The sequence below is a fragment of the Phymastichus coffea genome, unplaced genomic scaffold (assembly GCF_024137745.1).
Source record: "Phymastichus coffea isolate CEN01 unplaced genomic scaffold, Cenicafe_Pcof_1.1 PCOF00063, whole genome shotgun sequence".
Classification (NCBI taxonomy): Eukaryota; Metazoa; Arthropoda; class Insecta; order Hymenoptera; family Eulophidae; genus Phymastichus; species Phymastichus coffea.
The window spans coordinates 1,081,295-1,097,421 of NW_026706874.1; the positions used below are offsets into that span (position 1 = coordinate 1,081,295).

Sequence of the window (16,127 nt, forward strand, 5' to 3'; positions counted from 1 at the left end):
TACATTCATTGAGTTGCAAGCTGTGGTAAACATTGAAATTTTAATTCTCTTTTTCATCTATCAAATTTAAAAGCAAGTTGCGTGAGATAATTACATCTAATTTTTTCATTTAAAAGAAAATACAAATATACAAAAGTGAGAATACATCGTACTCTTTGATTCTTCCTCAATCGTCTAATTGACAAAGACAGGCGACACCACGCTGAATCCAGTGATCCTGTTTGACTGTTGTGAGGAACAATATAAACATTACGAAATTCGATGAATGTCCAGTTGTAGCTAAAACACCACGTCTCTCGCTTGTTCTATACAACGGTGAATAATAGACTGATTGCGGCATAAAATCAGCTTTGATACCAGGTCGTAGCCAGATTATAGGCACGCTGTCGAACATTATTTTTGGCAGAGATTCGTCCAATTCTTGTATGTTGCGATTCCAACGTGCACCTTCGATAAATAAACCGTAAATGTAGACGCCGTGTACCGGTGATTCATTTACTTCTTCGGGTTTCTCGTATCTACGAAAATGTGAAAGATTGAGTCACATTAATGAAGTTCTGGGAAATATCGAAAGTTTTCAGTCATTGTGTATTATCTTGTATTTGTTTTGTTGTTTATAAATATTATGATAATTGCTCGTTAAGGTGCATTCAATGATAAACTGAATGTTATAAAAATTTAAGTCAATTAATTTGAAAAGAAAAAACGAAATATAATGTTATAACTCTAAGATACAATTCTTTTGAAAGGTAACAAACAATAATATTTCAAATTTGAAAAAAACTTCAATATCTTGAAGTTTGGATGACAACATGCTACTTGTTGAAACTTGAGAATAATCTGCAACGAGATCAAGGTAGCTTTCGCACTTTAAAAAATATAAATTTTTAAACATAGATTGATATAGATTTAGATTTAAGGAGGCTCCAGCGCCATGGCGGTTCTCAACCGACTCTCAACTTTGTTTTCGCGCATTAAAAAAATACTTCTGGGATTCAACTCGCTGTTACTTCGGCAATTATTAACCAATCAATGTAAAAAAAAATCAGAGATGTTCCTTGAAGACTCTAGTATCTTATAGTTTGAGTTAAAATTCAATACATAACGTAGTATTCCCAAAAAAAAATTATAACCTCAAAAATGACGAAAAACGTAACTTCGGTTGATAAAAGTCTACTACGAATTTTAGAAAATTCACATTTTTTGATTGCCACATTATTTATTAGCATCTCAAGGATCTGTTTATCAAATTTGAGGCCTTAATGGCCAGAAAAAATATTATACACGAGATAATGTAAGCCGACGGCGGACCGTGACATCGATTTTTAGTAACATTTTCGGTAATAACTCAACATTTCCCACGGCTACCCATATTATGCGATACACCATCTGAAAGCTAAACTTTTTCTCTATAAAATATCAGTTTTATACCGTCGAACAACTCCATTAACATAATGTAAATGAATAATGTCTAAAAAAATTTCGCGTCGCTCTATAAGAACCTATGTATAGTCTATACCAATTGAGTCAACTTTGCGATGAAATATCTCAAAATTGCCCACGGCTACCTTAATAAATAATTATGCCGTTTGATTCAGCACGTTTTTATCTATTGAAATAACTACACAGACCTCTAAAATTTTTGCGCTGGAGCCTCCTTAAATAGACTTTTTTTTTCAAATTTTAAGCTACTTTGATATAAGTGCTTAAATTATGGAAGGTAATTTTATTTTCATAATTAACGTTAAAAAGTATCTTTTATTTAAATTATAAAATGTTTATAAAAAATTAGTAACTGAGTAAAAAACAAATTTTGTGAAAGAAAGTAACTAAATTACTTATGAAGTTATAATGATTATTTCCAAAATTCTTGAAAGCTGAAGCAAGTTTTTCATTAAATACAAATGATTATTTCTAGATAAAAAACAAAAAAAAATAAAGAAAAACTTGAAAAACCAAAAAAAAATTCAACTTACTTCGTTATCTGAAACTCAAAATCCAATCGGTCAATGGGTATAGTATGTTTTCTGGCAAAATTCTGCAGGACACCAGTGAGAAATGACTGCGTAAAAAAGAATCCGGAAATCCAAAACACATTCGGCGCATCATGATCAATCCATTCCTGAAAGAACACTATCCTCTGCAGAAGGTCATTGATATAGCTATTCAAGGGCTTCAACGTCGGATATGATTTTTTCTTCCACGACTCTGGAACGCGCCCTAGACTCATACTATTAAAAATCTCTTCAAGGCTCGCCGACATGACAATTTGTCCTTTAACAGCTCTTTTCAAATTCATTAAGCTACTCTTAATCACTTCGGTAAGTCGATTACAACGAATCAATTCTTGCCGAAGTACTGTGTTCATACTATTTTGATAAATAACGGGATATCGCATGGACACATTTTCAACGTTGAATTCTTCTTCCGGCATTTTATCGAGAATCTCACATGCTAAATCGTAAACCATCTGATCGTTACTCTTCTCCGAACCGGTCGCTTGACCTACAATCAATCGCACAAATCGCATTTCAAATACTCATTAAACGAAGAAAAGCATTGAAAATTACCTAATTGCGACTGAGCAAGTAAAGCACCCTCGAGTAGCATCATCGTCTCGGAATTATCCTTCGCTATATCCGCATTCTGATGCAAACCGAATGTCTCGGGTGGTTGGCTAACCGACAGCGAGTGAATATATCTAATACAACCTTGATAATCCATATCAGCCGTCAATCGTATACTTGGCGAGTAATAGTACTCTTCGCTCTCGATAATCTGTTCGTTCAAATATTTGCCTAGCAACGAATTCAGCAATCGTCGGTCTTTGTCGTCTGTTACGCGTCCGCCGTAATTACACTCGCCGATCAGATAAAGCAAAGCTTCCAACGGAACTTCCTCGTAGTCGTTGAGAAACATTTGCAACTGCATCAAGCTTATACACAAGTCCGAGTCGTTGAACTCGTATGGGATATTCCAACCGAGCGGACCAAACGTACGACGCTCTTGAACAACGCCATGGAAGAGGCAAAGCGAGAAGAGAAGTTTACGCCACTCGGTGATTTTTTTACAACCCTACAAATCGAAAAATCATGTTTTATAACTTCATTTTAAAAAGTGTAACTTTAATTTACGTTAAAGAAACTCTTATTCGAGATCGGATCACTCGTGTAACTTCTCATCAAATTACTCCTCAGACCTTTCGGCGGTTCGTTGGTCATCTTTACGCCATTCTGTAGAATTGATATCGGAAAAGCTTTAAACGGATAACTCGTAAGCCAAAGTCGAAATTTGGGATGCGTAGCGGCAGGTACGATAACTTCATCACAAATACGATCCAGCTCTCTCATCCAAGACTCGGCTAAATGGCAATTCTGTAGCACGAGCCATTCACCAATTTCCAATGCTTTATTAATCGCTTCCGTGGCAACTGGTCCTTGACCTTGGCCTAGCGATATAGTTTTCAAACTTTTGGCTGAGATTCCCAAGTCTGTAGCGAATTTTAAGAGCCCAGCCATTGGATCAGAACCTGTATTTGAAAAAAGAATTAAAAGGAATTTTTTTTCATTCATTTTATGCATCACTCACCTGGAGTCAATATGAAGATTAACGGTGTAACGTTATTCGAATCATTATAAGAATCTGTTAGTTCAAAAGGTGGTGGTTCGACAAACGTCAATCCCATCTTACTAATGACAAAAGCTCGTATAGCCGGTACGAGTTTATCGGGTCTAATGCACCTAACAATAACCAATCTCCTCATACTACCGTCATCATCTGCATCGTATGGATGCGGTAAAGGATTCTCATCGGGATTCGGTAATTCATAATAATCCTTCCATATGACGATATTATCAACGAAAGTATCTCTTAACTGATTCAATCCGTTCAAATCACTCGCTCGTGTTATCTCCGACCACGATTTGTCGGATAACCAAGTTGGATCGGGATTTGAATATGGATTGTCCAAGGCTACACCACCGGTTAAAAGAAACGACCATAATTCTTCATCCAATTCGTTAACTCCTCTCAAAATCCCAGCGCAAAGTATGAAAGAGAATACGAGCTTGTCTTTCTCGAACAATGATCTGCAGACGTTTTTGTAGATTGTCGCAGTGAACATCTTGTTCAATGTGTCGATTCGTATTTGTAAAGCGTTCTCTTCTTTATTATCTTTAATCGTTGTTTTCTGCTCGATCGTCATGGTGAATAAACGCATGAACCATGGTAAGGAGTATTGATACATTGGATCGATATTCGCCAATTCGGAGATGCAAAAGAATAATGTTGAAGCGTATGAGGAAACTGGTTTGTAGCCATCTCGAGCAACGTCGATTTCTTTTGAAGTTTCAACTGCGACTTCTTGTTTGGCTCGTATGTCTTCGGATAACGTCTTGGAACTTGAAAGTATCTTAATCGCAGTTTCGTCTTCAAGAATGTTACCTTCCGAACTCGATAATACTTCTAGTATTCGATCTTCGACTTCTTTTAATATCCGTTTGTTGTTCGCACTTTCGACGATCAATTGGTTCTTCTTTTCTTCCAACACTGGTAATTCTTTAGCAACTACTATGCCCAACAACTGATCTTGCAAACCTTGCGGTGTTATCGTAAAATTCAACAGACTAACTTTTACTGCCAATTCAGGTAAATAGTGTGGATTCCTCAATCTCGTGGTAATATAAAATCGAAAGTCACGATTATACTCCAAGACATTCTCGGCAAACTTGATGCACAAAACTCCTCTCTGCATGAACAAACTCTTCAACAGCACTGGCTCTAAAATCGCATCGATCTCTTCAAGAATATTCTCCATCAACACCGGTGTACCAAGTTGAATGGCAGTCTCGATAATCCTCGTGTAATTCGGATCTGTAAGTTTGATTATGGCCAAACGATTATCTTTCTCCAAATTTTTTATCCATTTGTTCGCCTGTGCTTGCGGATCTATCATCAGCGGCCAACGTTCGGCCGCTCTAACGATTATTCCATTTTCTACGGAAAATTTATCAGCTGGCAATCCGTTCAACAACCAAAGTCTCACTTGTACAGGATCGCCAAGTGTGTCGGCCAAGCTGAATGGTGGTGGTGAACACGGTAGCTCGGCTCGCTGACATGCAACGTGCCATTCTTGCACCAACGAGTCGCGATAGAGCACTGTGAAAGCGCCCAAATACGCGACGATTCCCGACGCCAACAGGATGTCACCGATGACGTTCTCGAGGCTCGCGCCGAGCGTGTGCGCGGTTTCGCTCCAGCGCGTCTTTTCGCCGCCGAGACCGCCGAGGAGCTTTTCAGCACGCTCGAGTTTCTGTTGACAAAGCTCGATTTGGTCCTCGAGCTTCTTCTTCTCGCGCATGCACTCGGCGAACTCATCGTTCAATTGCTGCAGCTTGTCCGTCACTTCCTGAACGAAAAATTGAAATTATTGCCGTTATCAACTCGTCATCCATACTCATCGACGGGCATACCTGTAACAGAGCTCTCTTGGCATTCAGAGTTTCCATCTGGGAAGCCAGTTCAGCTTCAGCCTCAGCCAGCATAGCTTTCTTCGGCGCGACGACTTTGATCACACGGTCGTAAACTTCCATCGCTCTTACCCACTTGCACAAGCCCTCGCAAGCTGTCGATACTTTCTTGATGACCTCGGGCTGAAAGCTCCGATCGTTCATAAATTTCTCGCGGATCTTTTTCATATTATTCTGCGGTATATTGTCCTTGTCGAAGTATTTGAGGCTCTCGAGGAACTTGATATCACCAAGTAGACGTACTGATGCTGGCCAGTAATCTTCGACCATGCCACCGGTTTTTGGATCGGGTACTCGGTCGGGTTTCACACCTTTAAAGAAATATCCTCTGTTATCGCTTGCAGATTAATCGAAAATAATCATTTAAATCCAGTCATGACCATTGCTTGAGACTACCCGAAAGACGAAATCGGCTGCTTGATTCGAGTGTACTAATAAATATTTCAAAGAAAAACGTAGCGAGTAAAACTGTTTGCTATTCAATAACGTTACCTTTTAACACGCAAACAGCTTCCATGACCAGTCTCACTCCCGTCGGCGGATTCTTCATGCTCTTAACAATGGTAATGTCAGCGGGTTTCAAGGTGTCCAAAGCCGCGAGCGCTGCTTCCAAAGCAGGCGTAGCTTCGGCAAGGTCAGACTCGCAATCGTCCTTGATAGCTTGCGCAGCGGCCGCGGCTTCGTTGGCAAGTGCCTCATCCGCAGCGACAACTTCCTTCTTTGCTTCGACATTCACGGTATCTTGCTCGATGCGTATCATCAATTTGTCACTGAGTTGCGATTGCGCCACCAGTTTTGGCTGCAGAGCCTGCAATTCCTCTTGCATTACCGACACTTGACCAGCGGCGAAGTCCAATTTTTCCAATCCGACTTCGTAGCGATTCTGCTGCTTTCTAATCTCGTCAACCTTCTGGCCGTGGAACTTATGAAGACATTTTATCAGTTCCAGGTAGCTCGTGGGCGTTACGTAATTTCGTCGCTTTTGCATTCTCCAGAAATCTTCGCTGGCATTTACGACGCTCATGTGACAGTGCTGGCACAAAGTCACGCACTTGTTCTTGTGTGATTCGCTAATTTCTAAATCCCGTAAGAATCTTGTGGCGACGCGTTCGAGGGCTTCATTGGGCCACGAAGTATACCAATCGATAGTGCAGCAGTTGATGAGTGACGGAAACATACGTAAACGTACGCGAAATGCTTCACCGATCGGCGACATGGCCAATACTATGTGAATATTCTTCTTCACTCGTTCGATGAAGGTGCCGTACAGTGCCATTGGACTTGTCTCTCCACCGCGACCTGTAGAATACGCAAAAGGTCATTGTCGTTCATCAGTCTAAAAACGGGTGATATATACCTGAACCCGAAACTTTTAACTGAGCTTCTCTCACGACTTCAGTCATCTTCTCGAGAATCTCCGCTTTCTCTTCGCCACCGTACAAATTCGGCACGTCGCCGGTGTTCAGCAGCATGCTCAAATCCTCCAGGAAGCTTTCTTGCTTGATCTGATTGTCGCTGAGCAAGAACACCGTCGGTTTGCCCTCGTAGCCGGCTCTCAGCAGCATGCCCCTCAAGTCGTCTCGCCACTCGTTGTGGCCGTAGGTACGCGTCATCTCGATTGTCTTTAGCGCGTAATCCGCCATACTCGTGGCCAAACGTGCGCACGATGTGCGACCAGAACCACCAACGCCGACGAGTAGCGCGTGGCCGTTGTCTTGTTGCAGAATGCGCGAGACACGCGACACGTGCTCGATCGCGTAACGAAAGAGCACGAGTGACATTGGCGTTTTCGATAGGCTGTTGTACTCGTCCAGGTAGTATTCCATTTTTTCCTGGAAGAACGCACCAGAATTGAGTATCGCTTTGCGCTCTGTGGAAAGACAAAAGCAAAAATGAAAACAATCAGTTGTTCGTTTCGTTGCACCTTCAGATCCTCAAAATCCGATATCTCATCGTAAGTCTTCGGGTCGGCATCAGGCTCCATATAATTTCCAAACAGTAGACTGCTAATGTGCCCACTGTTGATCTCGTTTTCACCCTCGCCCAAGAAGCTCCCGAGCACTTTGTCAATCGGTTGGCGTAAATGCTCATACGTGGCGCTCTTGACCATCGCGAATAATTTCTCGCGATCGTCCACGTCGACGAGTCTGTCGTAAAACACACGATAAACCTCGTGGATCCACAGTCTTATGAGCTTATCGGGATCCTTCAGTCTCGACGATGGTACGAGGAGTATGCCACCGATCACGCGACTGAAGTCGCGAAGATTGAACATATAGTGGCTTTTACTTGGTATAGGAAGGAAATTCTCGATGGTCTTACGATAGACTTCCATTGTGCCGGATAGTACGGATTTACCTGTGGGGATTCATCGAAAATCCAAGTTTAGTGGCACTCTGTTACACACAGTTTTTCATCACTTACCCAATCGCGTGACGTTGGGATCAAATCCTTTAGCGAAATGCCAATCGAGAATCGCGCCGAAAATCCTTGTCATGGTATTATCATCGAAAGCATCGATACCGATGATATGTAGATGCCTTGTGAACCTCGATGTCAATTTATTGGAAGCACCGCCAGGTGGTAACATAGCAGCGACGAGTAGAATATCAACTAATTGTAAGATACTTGTGTCTCTCGTGTCAAACCAATGTCCGTGGTCCAACCATTGGCGTAAAAGTTCCACTGGGGGTTGTGCACCGTATGTCTCTGGTTGTGGCATACTCAAGTCATCGATGAACAGAACGCATCTGCGAAACAATTCCAATGAGAAAAATACGATGCCACCTTACTGGCTTTGCGCACTCACTTTTTTCCCATAGCAGGGCCATACACGCCTTTGCGTCTGCGATCTAATTTTGACATAACGATCTCTTGAGTTTGAGCTGCCGTTGTTCTCGCGCTGAAATTCAGCATATTCTGGATGAACTTGTTCTTCGGCAACGTCAGCATGTAATTCAACACAACCGTGGATTTGCCAGTACCGGTCGGTCCGACAAACAACACGGGAATCAAATTGTCGAGTAGCAGCGACAGGAAGAAACGTTGTATCGACATCTCCGTTGTTTGTATTATCAGATCGCTCATCTTCCCTTGGCTTGGTAACGTTATCTATAGACATCAATTATAAATTAGGTGTAACGCTGTACTCGATAAAATTCAATGGTTTTACCTGACCGGAAGTTTCCATCCACGGTATCCAAGAATAATTGTTCTTTTTGTCGCAAACCCAATCGAAAATTGTATTGCGATCTGGAAACAGCTGCTGCTTCGTTAATTTAAAACACTTGGGTCTCGGATAATCCTCGTTATTGCCAGTGAGAATCTTTCGAAGGAAAGTATCCATGGCCTGTCTACTGTCGTTCACTAAAGTCGAACACGTACCCCAAACGATACTGAAAATTATCGAGCACTGCAGCCAAACGGTGCTCACTTGCGTCTCCTCGTTGAGCATTATGGTCAGTAATTTCGAGAACGACTGCAATGAAAGAGCCCGGTTGAACTAGTGATTATCTCACTCCGCGCGACCGAGACTCACCGTAAACATGTGCAACTCGTCGGTGTCCACGAATCCGCGACACTTATTCCTGATTAATGCGAATACGGGAACAAGCAACCACTCGACGACCTCGGTCATCAGTTCCATCTGTTCGGCCAACAATTTGTCCTTGACTTTGTTCTTATACGACTCGAAGAAAGCACGCCAGCCGAGCTGCGTACTCTCCATGTATATCATCCCGCAGCGACTGACAGTCGCCGGCGATGCGTGCTCCAAGTCGCCAGTTTCGAAAACCATGTTCATGCGCTGCGGCATTTGTATGATCTCGCCGGACATCAAGCAGAGTTTCTTGTTGTCGTCGAGCACCGTGTTCATGTTCTCGATCCACACCGCGTCGATCGGTCCATCGAATATCAGCCATTTGCGCTCTGCTGTTCCTGACGTCGCGAATTCGCGAAATGCACTGGCTAATATACCGTCGCTCCATTCGTGAGAGACTGGATCGAAGCATCCGTACAGTTCACCCAGCGTCATTGCTTTAGGATTGATCACCCTGCGGAACAATAACAGTCAGGTCGGTACATATCACAGAGACCAGTTGAACGATAAACTGCACGTGACGAGTCAAGTCATCAATGTTTCAATTTTCAATTAAGTTGGTTACTAATTTCATTTCGAAATCCGTGCTGTAAAATGGAATTTATAACCAAAACATCTTTAATTTTTACGTAGATTCCCATGACTTCTGTATTAACTTTCACAAGTTTGCATATAAATGTATCGAAACCGGTCACGTGAAGTACATTATAATTTTTCACAGGCACGTGTGAAAATGTCTATAGCACCTTTACAAAGTTACTTATTTAAATAGAACTATTTTAATGACGAAATAGGTGCAACTTCAACGTGGTTCAAAACCATTGTAGAAGCAGAAAATGTTGCTATAATTCATTTCGGTAGTAGCTTCTGCAAAAGTTCAATGAGATCAAGCGGCTCAAACTTTTACGAAAAAAAAGTGACATACCTGTACACAACCCTCCATTCTCGAATGGTAACTGTCTTCTTCTGTGCCAAATCCGTAAGTGCATCAGCCAACGCTTCGTATGCCTGAGTCTTGCCGCAAAGTGGATCCCCAACGATCATCAACCCATGCCTCACCAGCACCATCTCGTAAATCTGTATGATTTTGCCAACATACCACTCCGTAGCTTGCAATTGCCTCTTGTCGAGGTGCTCTTTGATCAGTGCGACAAGCTCATCGCGATCTGGCGTCGGCAGCTCAACTCCGGGAAACAAATCGCTATAGATGCCTTGAAACAGCGGCAAATCCTGAGCGAGGAATTTTGGTTCGTTCACGTCGATGATGGCACGTAAGAGCAAAATTGCTTCCTGTTCGTTCACGTATTTCAACTTGAGGTTGCCGGCCGCAAGAAGAACCGTCTTCACTGCGCGCATCCCGTAATCATAGTGACTCTGCGAGCTGAACGAGTTAATTAAGCGCTGTAAGTTGATACGGCAAGTAGTTCGCTGCGCATTACCTCAGTTGTTCGGAGCAAAGCTTGTAAGTGTGAACGATCTTTTCGGCGAGTGGTCTAGCGTGAGTGAATCCATACGAGTACAGTGTGATCTCACCGATCATCGCGTAATCCGGCACCATCATAGCACAAGTGCGAAACAGTACTTTCAAGTTGTCGGGCAATTCCTGCCTGCCGGCATAGCCGGGATTCATCGTGATGATGACGTTGCACGTTGGATTCAACTTCAACTCTGTACCCTCGAATATAAATCTCTCTAGCTTCAATTCTATTGCCAACTGTAAAACACCGTGTCACGTATTATGCACTAACAATTTCTTTATCTGCGTGCAATAAAAAATGTACTCTTAAAATATAAATGCAACAGACTTGAGAACAATGATTCTCAAATTCTAAAAGGATTTTTATTTTTTCATTTACGTGTTTATTTATTCGTGACATTCAGAAATATGTTAATTAAATTATTTTTTCAAATAAAAATTATATATGACCCAAACTATATATTTAAAAACATTAACTTGAAATGAGAAAATATGCTTTTTTCGAATATTGATTATATTTTGTACCTGTGTATCTGTAATAATAACATTTTGTCGTTGATAGTTGTTATTACTAGCGTAGAGAAATAATAAAAATGTGCACAGTCATAATTTGCCAAATTATTATTGCATTCTAAAAAAATAATTTTTAATTTTTAAAAGCACTTGATTTGGAAAGCTAGTCGAACGAAGAAAATGTTGGTTGAGAGTTGTCTTGGTTGTTCGATGCCATCATACTAACCTGAATGGACAAAATCTGTTGAGCGATAACCGATAGCACTTCCAACTCAATCCTATTAAACTCATCGAAACAAGCCCAGGCACCAGACTGCGCCAATCCTTTAAAAAACTTGCCCATAGCAGCGTAATCCAAACCCTCGGAGCAATTGAATACAACGCACTGTTTGGCAATAGCTTTAGCAAGATCTTTGGCCGTCTCGGTCTTGCCAGTACCAGCTGGTCCTTCGGGTGCACCACCGAGATTCAACTTTAACGCACCCATAAGCGTGCGATAGCAACGATCGGTCAGCGGTGTTATAACGAGTCGACTACTGTTGCCTAAATATTCGTAGCCGTATTCCACGTCAGTGGTTATCATGGACACCGTCACGCTACCTTCCATCCAATAATACCTGCAACAAGCATCCGCGTCGTTAGTACGCGTCAATGCGGACGCAACGGCAACTGGCGGTGCACCTCAGCTGCGCGATCCAATTGAAGTCCATGACGTCTTTGACCTTCCTTTCCACCAGCAGTTTCACCACGTCTCTCGCGTGAACGTCAATGACGATCAAGGCATTCAAAGTGATCCTCGCACCAGGTTCCAACTTGCCTCTGACCAGAGCGACGGTCTTCTCGATCTGCTCGGAACATTTGTCCAGGTAATCCGCGGTCGAGGCGTCATCGAAGGACTCGCACACCTCGCTGGTCCAATGCACTTGACTGGCGCAGAGCACAATTTGACCAGGCCACGCCAAAATCCACTCTTCGCGTGAGTCCATGAAGTAAGCGATCACACTGTCTTGCGCGATGTCGCGCAACGACGTCTTCATCAGCTCCTCGACCTGAGCGAGCCATCGTTCGACCATGCCTTTGGCGTCGGCCGGATAAATTTTGCCGCTGAACGGCACGTATTCCTCCTCCTCGGACAGCATACCGATGATTTCATCCACCTTGTGAAACCTCAGACTTTTGATGCCTTCGAAACACTTCTTCAAGTGGGGTTGTACCCTCTGCGCATCCTTCGTCTCGGACAGAATCTCGAGCAATTCGTCATTGGACAAAAAGAAGAACCTCGGGAAGAACAGCCTCTTCTTCTCCAGATAGTCGTTCAAGCCCTTCTGAATGTCGTCCAACAGATCGTTGCTCTCCCTCAGTAACTCCAACATCTCCGGCATGCTCGTGGCTACCAACACTTTCGTGTCAGCCTCGACGAATTCCATGATGCTCCTCCACGTTTTGTCGACTTTGCGGAAGTTCTTCGCCTCGGTAGGCATCTGCCTCATGATGTCTTCGCTGCCGAAAATGGGCTCGAGATACATCCAAGTAGCTTGGCAGGCCAGCCACTGGTCGATGATGTCCTGCATGCCAATCAGCTTGTCTTCCCACGCTTGCATTTCGGACTCGAATGCTTTGACGTAAGGCGAGCCGCGCATCGTTTGCGCTTTGAGTATATGCTCATCGAGCAGCGTCTGCACGTCGTCCAGGGCTGCCAAAACGCTGACGCCACTCTCGCGATAAGGGCTCAGGTCGAATCTCACGTCCTGCCAATCCTGCTGCATTCTCCTCAGAGTCGTCTCCAGAGCGTGTTCCTTGGACGCGGCGCCGGAGATCTCCTCGATCTTGCCGACGTGCGCCAGCAATCCGAGCTCGAGCACGTCGGACAAACAGCTCTCGGGGCCGACTTTCACCTCGACGCCGGCGGCCTCGCCGATCTTCGCCCAGTGCCTCGCTTGCAGCCCGGGATTGCAAATGCCTTGCAGCAGCGTCAACAGCTGCTTGAACTTGTCGACCTTGCCGCGCGCCATCTCGGCGATTCTTCGAGCAGCCGGCAGTTCGGCCAGACCGCGCGACAATTTGTAGAGACTCTTCCAGAACAGATCGACCTGTTCGCGCATCTCCTCGGCGTCGAGGCCTTGGAACGGACCGAACATCCAGCGCTCGTACTTCACGTGGAAGTCGAGCACCGTGTGCCACAGTTGGTCGAATTGCGCAACGCTCGCGCTCATTGGTGCCAGCGACAGGTACGGCGATACTTCCAGATCGAGAAGCGACTCCTCGATGTTGATCTCTTCGGCTTCCCTTTCCAATTCCCGCATTTCTGCAACAAGGAAGTCCGGATTCGCCGTGTGCTATTTGTCGCTTGCACGTATTGCTTACTTACCGCGAGCGATTATTTCGATCTCCTTGGCGTTGGAAACCATCTCGTCCATGCTGACGATTGGTGGATCTTTCTTCTTGAAAATCTCGAATTTGGAGTGCAGAGCCTCGACTTTGCCGTCGAACACTTGCCGGCGATTTCTCAGTACGCCCTCGACGAATTCCTTCCTCATGTTCAATCTCGTCGCGGCGAGTTCCATCATAGTTTCCATCTCCCGCGGCCAAGTGAACGACCGACTGTTCAGCTGGATGTCGTCGGCCGAGAGCGGCGTCTGGTGTTCCGCCAGGAACAACACGACCTCGGCACTCTGCGACAATTTGGCGCGGAGGATCAGCATGCTCGAGTCGCGGCTGTCTATCAAGTAGTTGTAGAGCTCCACGACGTCGCGAGTCACCTCCGGCATACCTGCACCCAATCGGCAGACGTTTTCGATCGAAAGCTGCGAGCAAACGGACACTCAAGCGGACACTTACCGGCGATACGTTCGGCAATCTCGTCGAAGCTCGCGCAGACTTCGCGATTGTTCGCGCGCACCTGCTCGAGAAAGCTGTTGCAGATGACCGAGCGCAAATCATAAAGTATGTCCCTCAGCGATTCGTTCAACGAGCTGCAGTCGATCTCGATCAGATTCAACGGGATCTTATCACGAAACAAGAACATCTCTTTCCGTAGCGTGTCGTAAGCCTTGATGCGATTTCCAAAGTCCTTCAAGAACGGCGCTGGTTCAATTTTGAAAAATTTGGCGAGATCTTGAGCCGCCGAGCCGTCTAGCAGATAGTAATACTGGACGTAACGCTGTAGGTATAATTGCGGGCCTTGAGTGTTGCGAACGATGGATCGGAGCGTTTGAACGACGAGATCCTTTATGTCCTTTTCCCAACGGTAGACAGCGAATAAGTAGCGCTTCTTTTGTATTTCCGGGAATAGGACGTTCTCTATACTCGGCATTCGATGCGAGACACGTATCACCATGTCAATGCATTGGGATACGGTGTTACGCACTTCGAGGACCGTTGGTTCGCATTGCAATTGATTGTTGTTCCGATCCCACAGCACGTTCAGCGTCATGAACGGCTTCCTGTCGAAAGCAAGAGAATGACATTATCGCGCGAGCGGGTCGACTGAAAAAATGCATACCTCGTGAACGTGAGATCCTGATAGTCTCCCTCGAAGGAATTGCCGTCGCCGTAAGCAACGAAAAAATCTCTCAATTCTTCCAGGGTCTTCGCCACGACGATTCTCAGCTGTCGAGACAAGATCCCGTCGACGTGCCGGAAGTACTTCTCGACGATCGCGGTAGACGCGTCGGCACGCTTGTCGAACAAATCCGACCACGCACATTTGAGCTCGAGAAACAATTCGGCCACCTCGGCTAGCCATTCCTTCTCGAGCTTCTCGCGCGATCGTTTGCAGATCACTTTCACTTTCTCGGTGATTTCCAGAGCTGCTACGGGAAATTCACCAAGATCTTTCACGTCGATGATCCTCGTGTGGCGATATTTTTCACTCCACATGTCACGGATCCTACGAACGATCTCGTTTGTCATGAACAAGTTGTGTTCCATCTTGTGGCTCGATGTGACTTTGGATTGATGCCACGGTACTGGCGCACGGATCACGAATGTTGGCCAAGCCATATTTGGAATTTGGCGAACGTTTAATAATCGACGCTGTGACGGCTCTAACAGCATGTAGTCGGTTATGAAATTGCGTAAGTGAATCTCATACGACTGGATTACTTCTTGCTCGAGTTGACGTAATTTCTTGCGATAGCTATAATTAAAAACAAATTTTTGTTTTTGTTCGATTGTACTTACTTTTTATTTAAGTTAACTTACTCGAGACGTTGACGTAGCTTATCGAAAATTAATTTCTCGACTCGAGTAGTGACGCGTTTGTCGTAAGGTTCAACGAAGAAGTGACAGTGAGATTTAAAATCCTCGACAACTTTCAAATCCTCGTCAAAGATTGTTTCGCTGGCTTGGTAAATGTTCCACGATTTCCATAACTCTTCCAGTTGATCTTCAATGCTCCTCGGTAATTCAGCCTCGCGGCTTTGTAAAATCTATGAGTGTTATCACGTTAATGTAAAGAAAAATGAATTCCAAACAAATACATTACTTTTTCCTCAACACTTTCACTCTCCATCCTTTTGCTTTCCACTTTTCTCCTCTTTTTAAAATCCCTCGTCTTCCTCTTCTTCAAATCCCTCAGCGAGATAATATTCTTGGGTATTTCCTTCATCTCCCTCTCCCTTTGCTCTTCAATCTTTTTTAATTCTTCATTCCGTGTTCTAACTATATCCGCCGGTGGGTAAATTAATTTACCATCGTCCCCGAAAACTCGCCATTTGGTTATCTTTCGTTTAACGTTACAAGGAACTCGATACTTTTCCGCTGTTACAATCTTGTACAACTCGGTAAATTCAACACATTCGGGTTTAAATGTTTGTGGTCCCCAGCACTGCGGCTCCATTCTTATTTTACGAATTTAAGTGACAAATCAAAAATATAAAACAGGTTACCATGTTGTGTGTAACCTACTATTCTCCTCCTCGGCGGCAAGTAGACGACTCGTTGTTATGGAGATAGCATGGTATTGTTGCATTGCGTGTAATATAAACAAGGAGGTATACACATAGTGAAT

At 44.1% G+C, this 16,127-nt stretch overlaps 1 protein-coding gene across 1 annotated transcript; it reads right to left on the bottom strand.

The window, feature by feature from the left end:
* Nucleotides 1–60: 60 nt before the first annotated feature.
* LOC131667209 (dynein axonemal heavy chain 3-like) lies at nucleotides 61–15,956 on the bottom strand. Its single transcript, XM_058940481.1, has 22 exons — nucleotides 15,603–15,956; nucleotides 15,320–15,546; nucleotides 14,619–15,254; nucleotides 13,955–14,559; nucleotides 13,485–13,886; nucleotides 11,798–13,421; nucleotides 11,343–11,733; nucleotides 10,566–10,840; nucleotides 10,052–10,507; nucleotides 9,067–9,580; nucleotides 8,701–9,006; nucleotides 8,338–8,639; nucleotides 7,953–8,278; nucleotides 7,453–7,886; nucleotides 6,886–7,360; nucleotides 6,021–6,827; nucleotides 5,472–5,839; nucleotides 3,589–5,407; nucleotides 3,135–3,529; nucleotides 2,571–3,075; nucleotides 1,977–2,505; nucleotides 61–518 (listed from the first exon to the last, which is right to left on the bottom strand). Exons 1-22 carry the CDS (start codon nucleotides 15,954–15,956, stop codon nucleotides 167–169), a joined length of 12,102 nt encoding a protein of 4,033 aa, XP_058796464.1. The 3' UTR covers nucleotides 61–166.
* Between the last annotated feature and the right edge of the window lie 171 nt (nucleotides 15,957–16,127).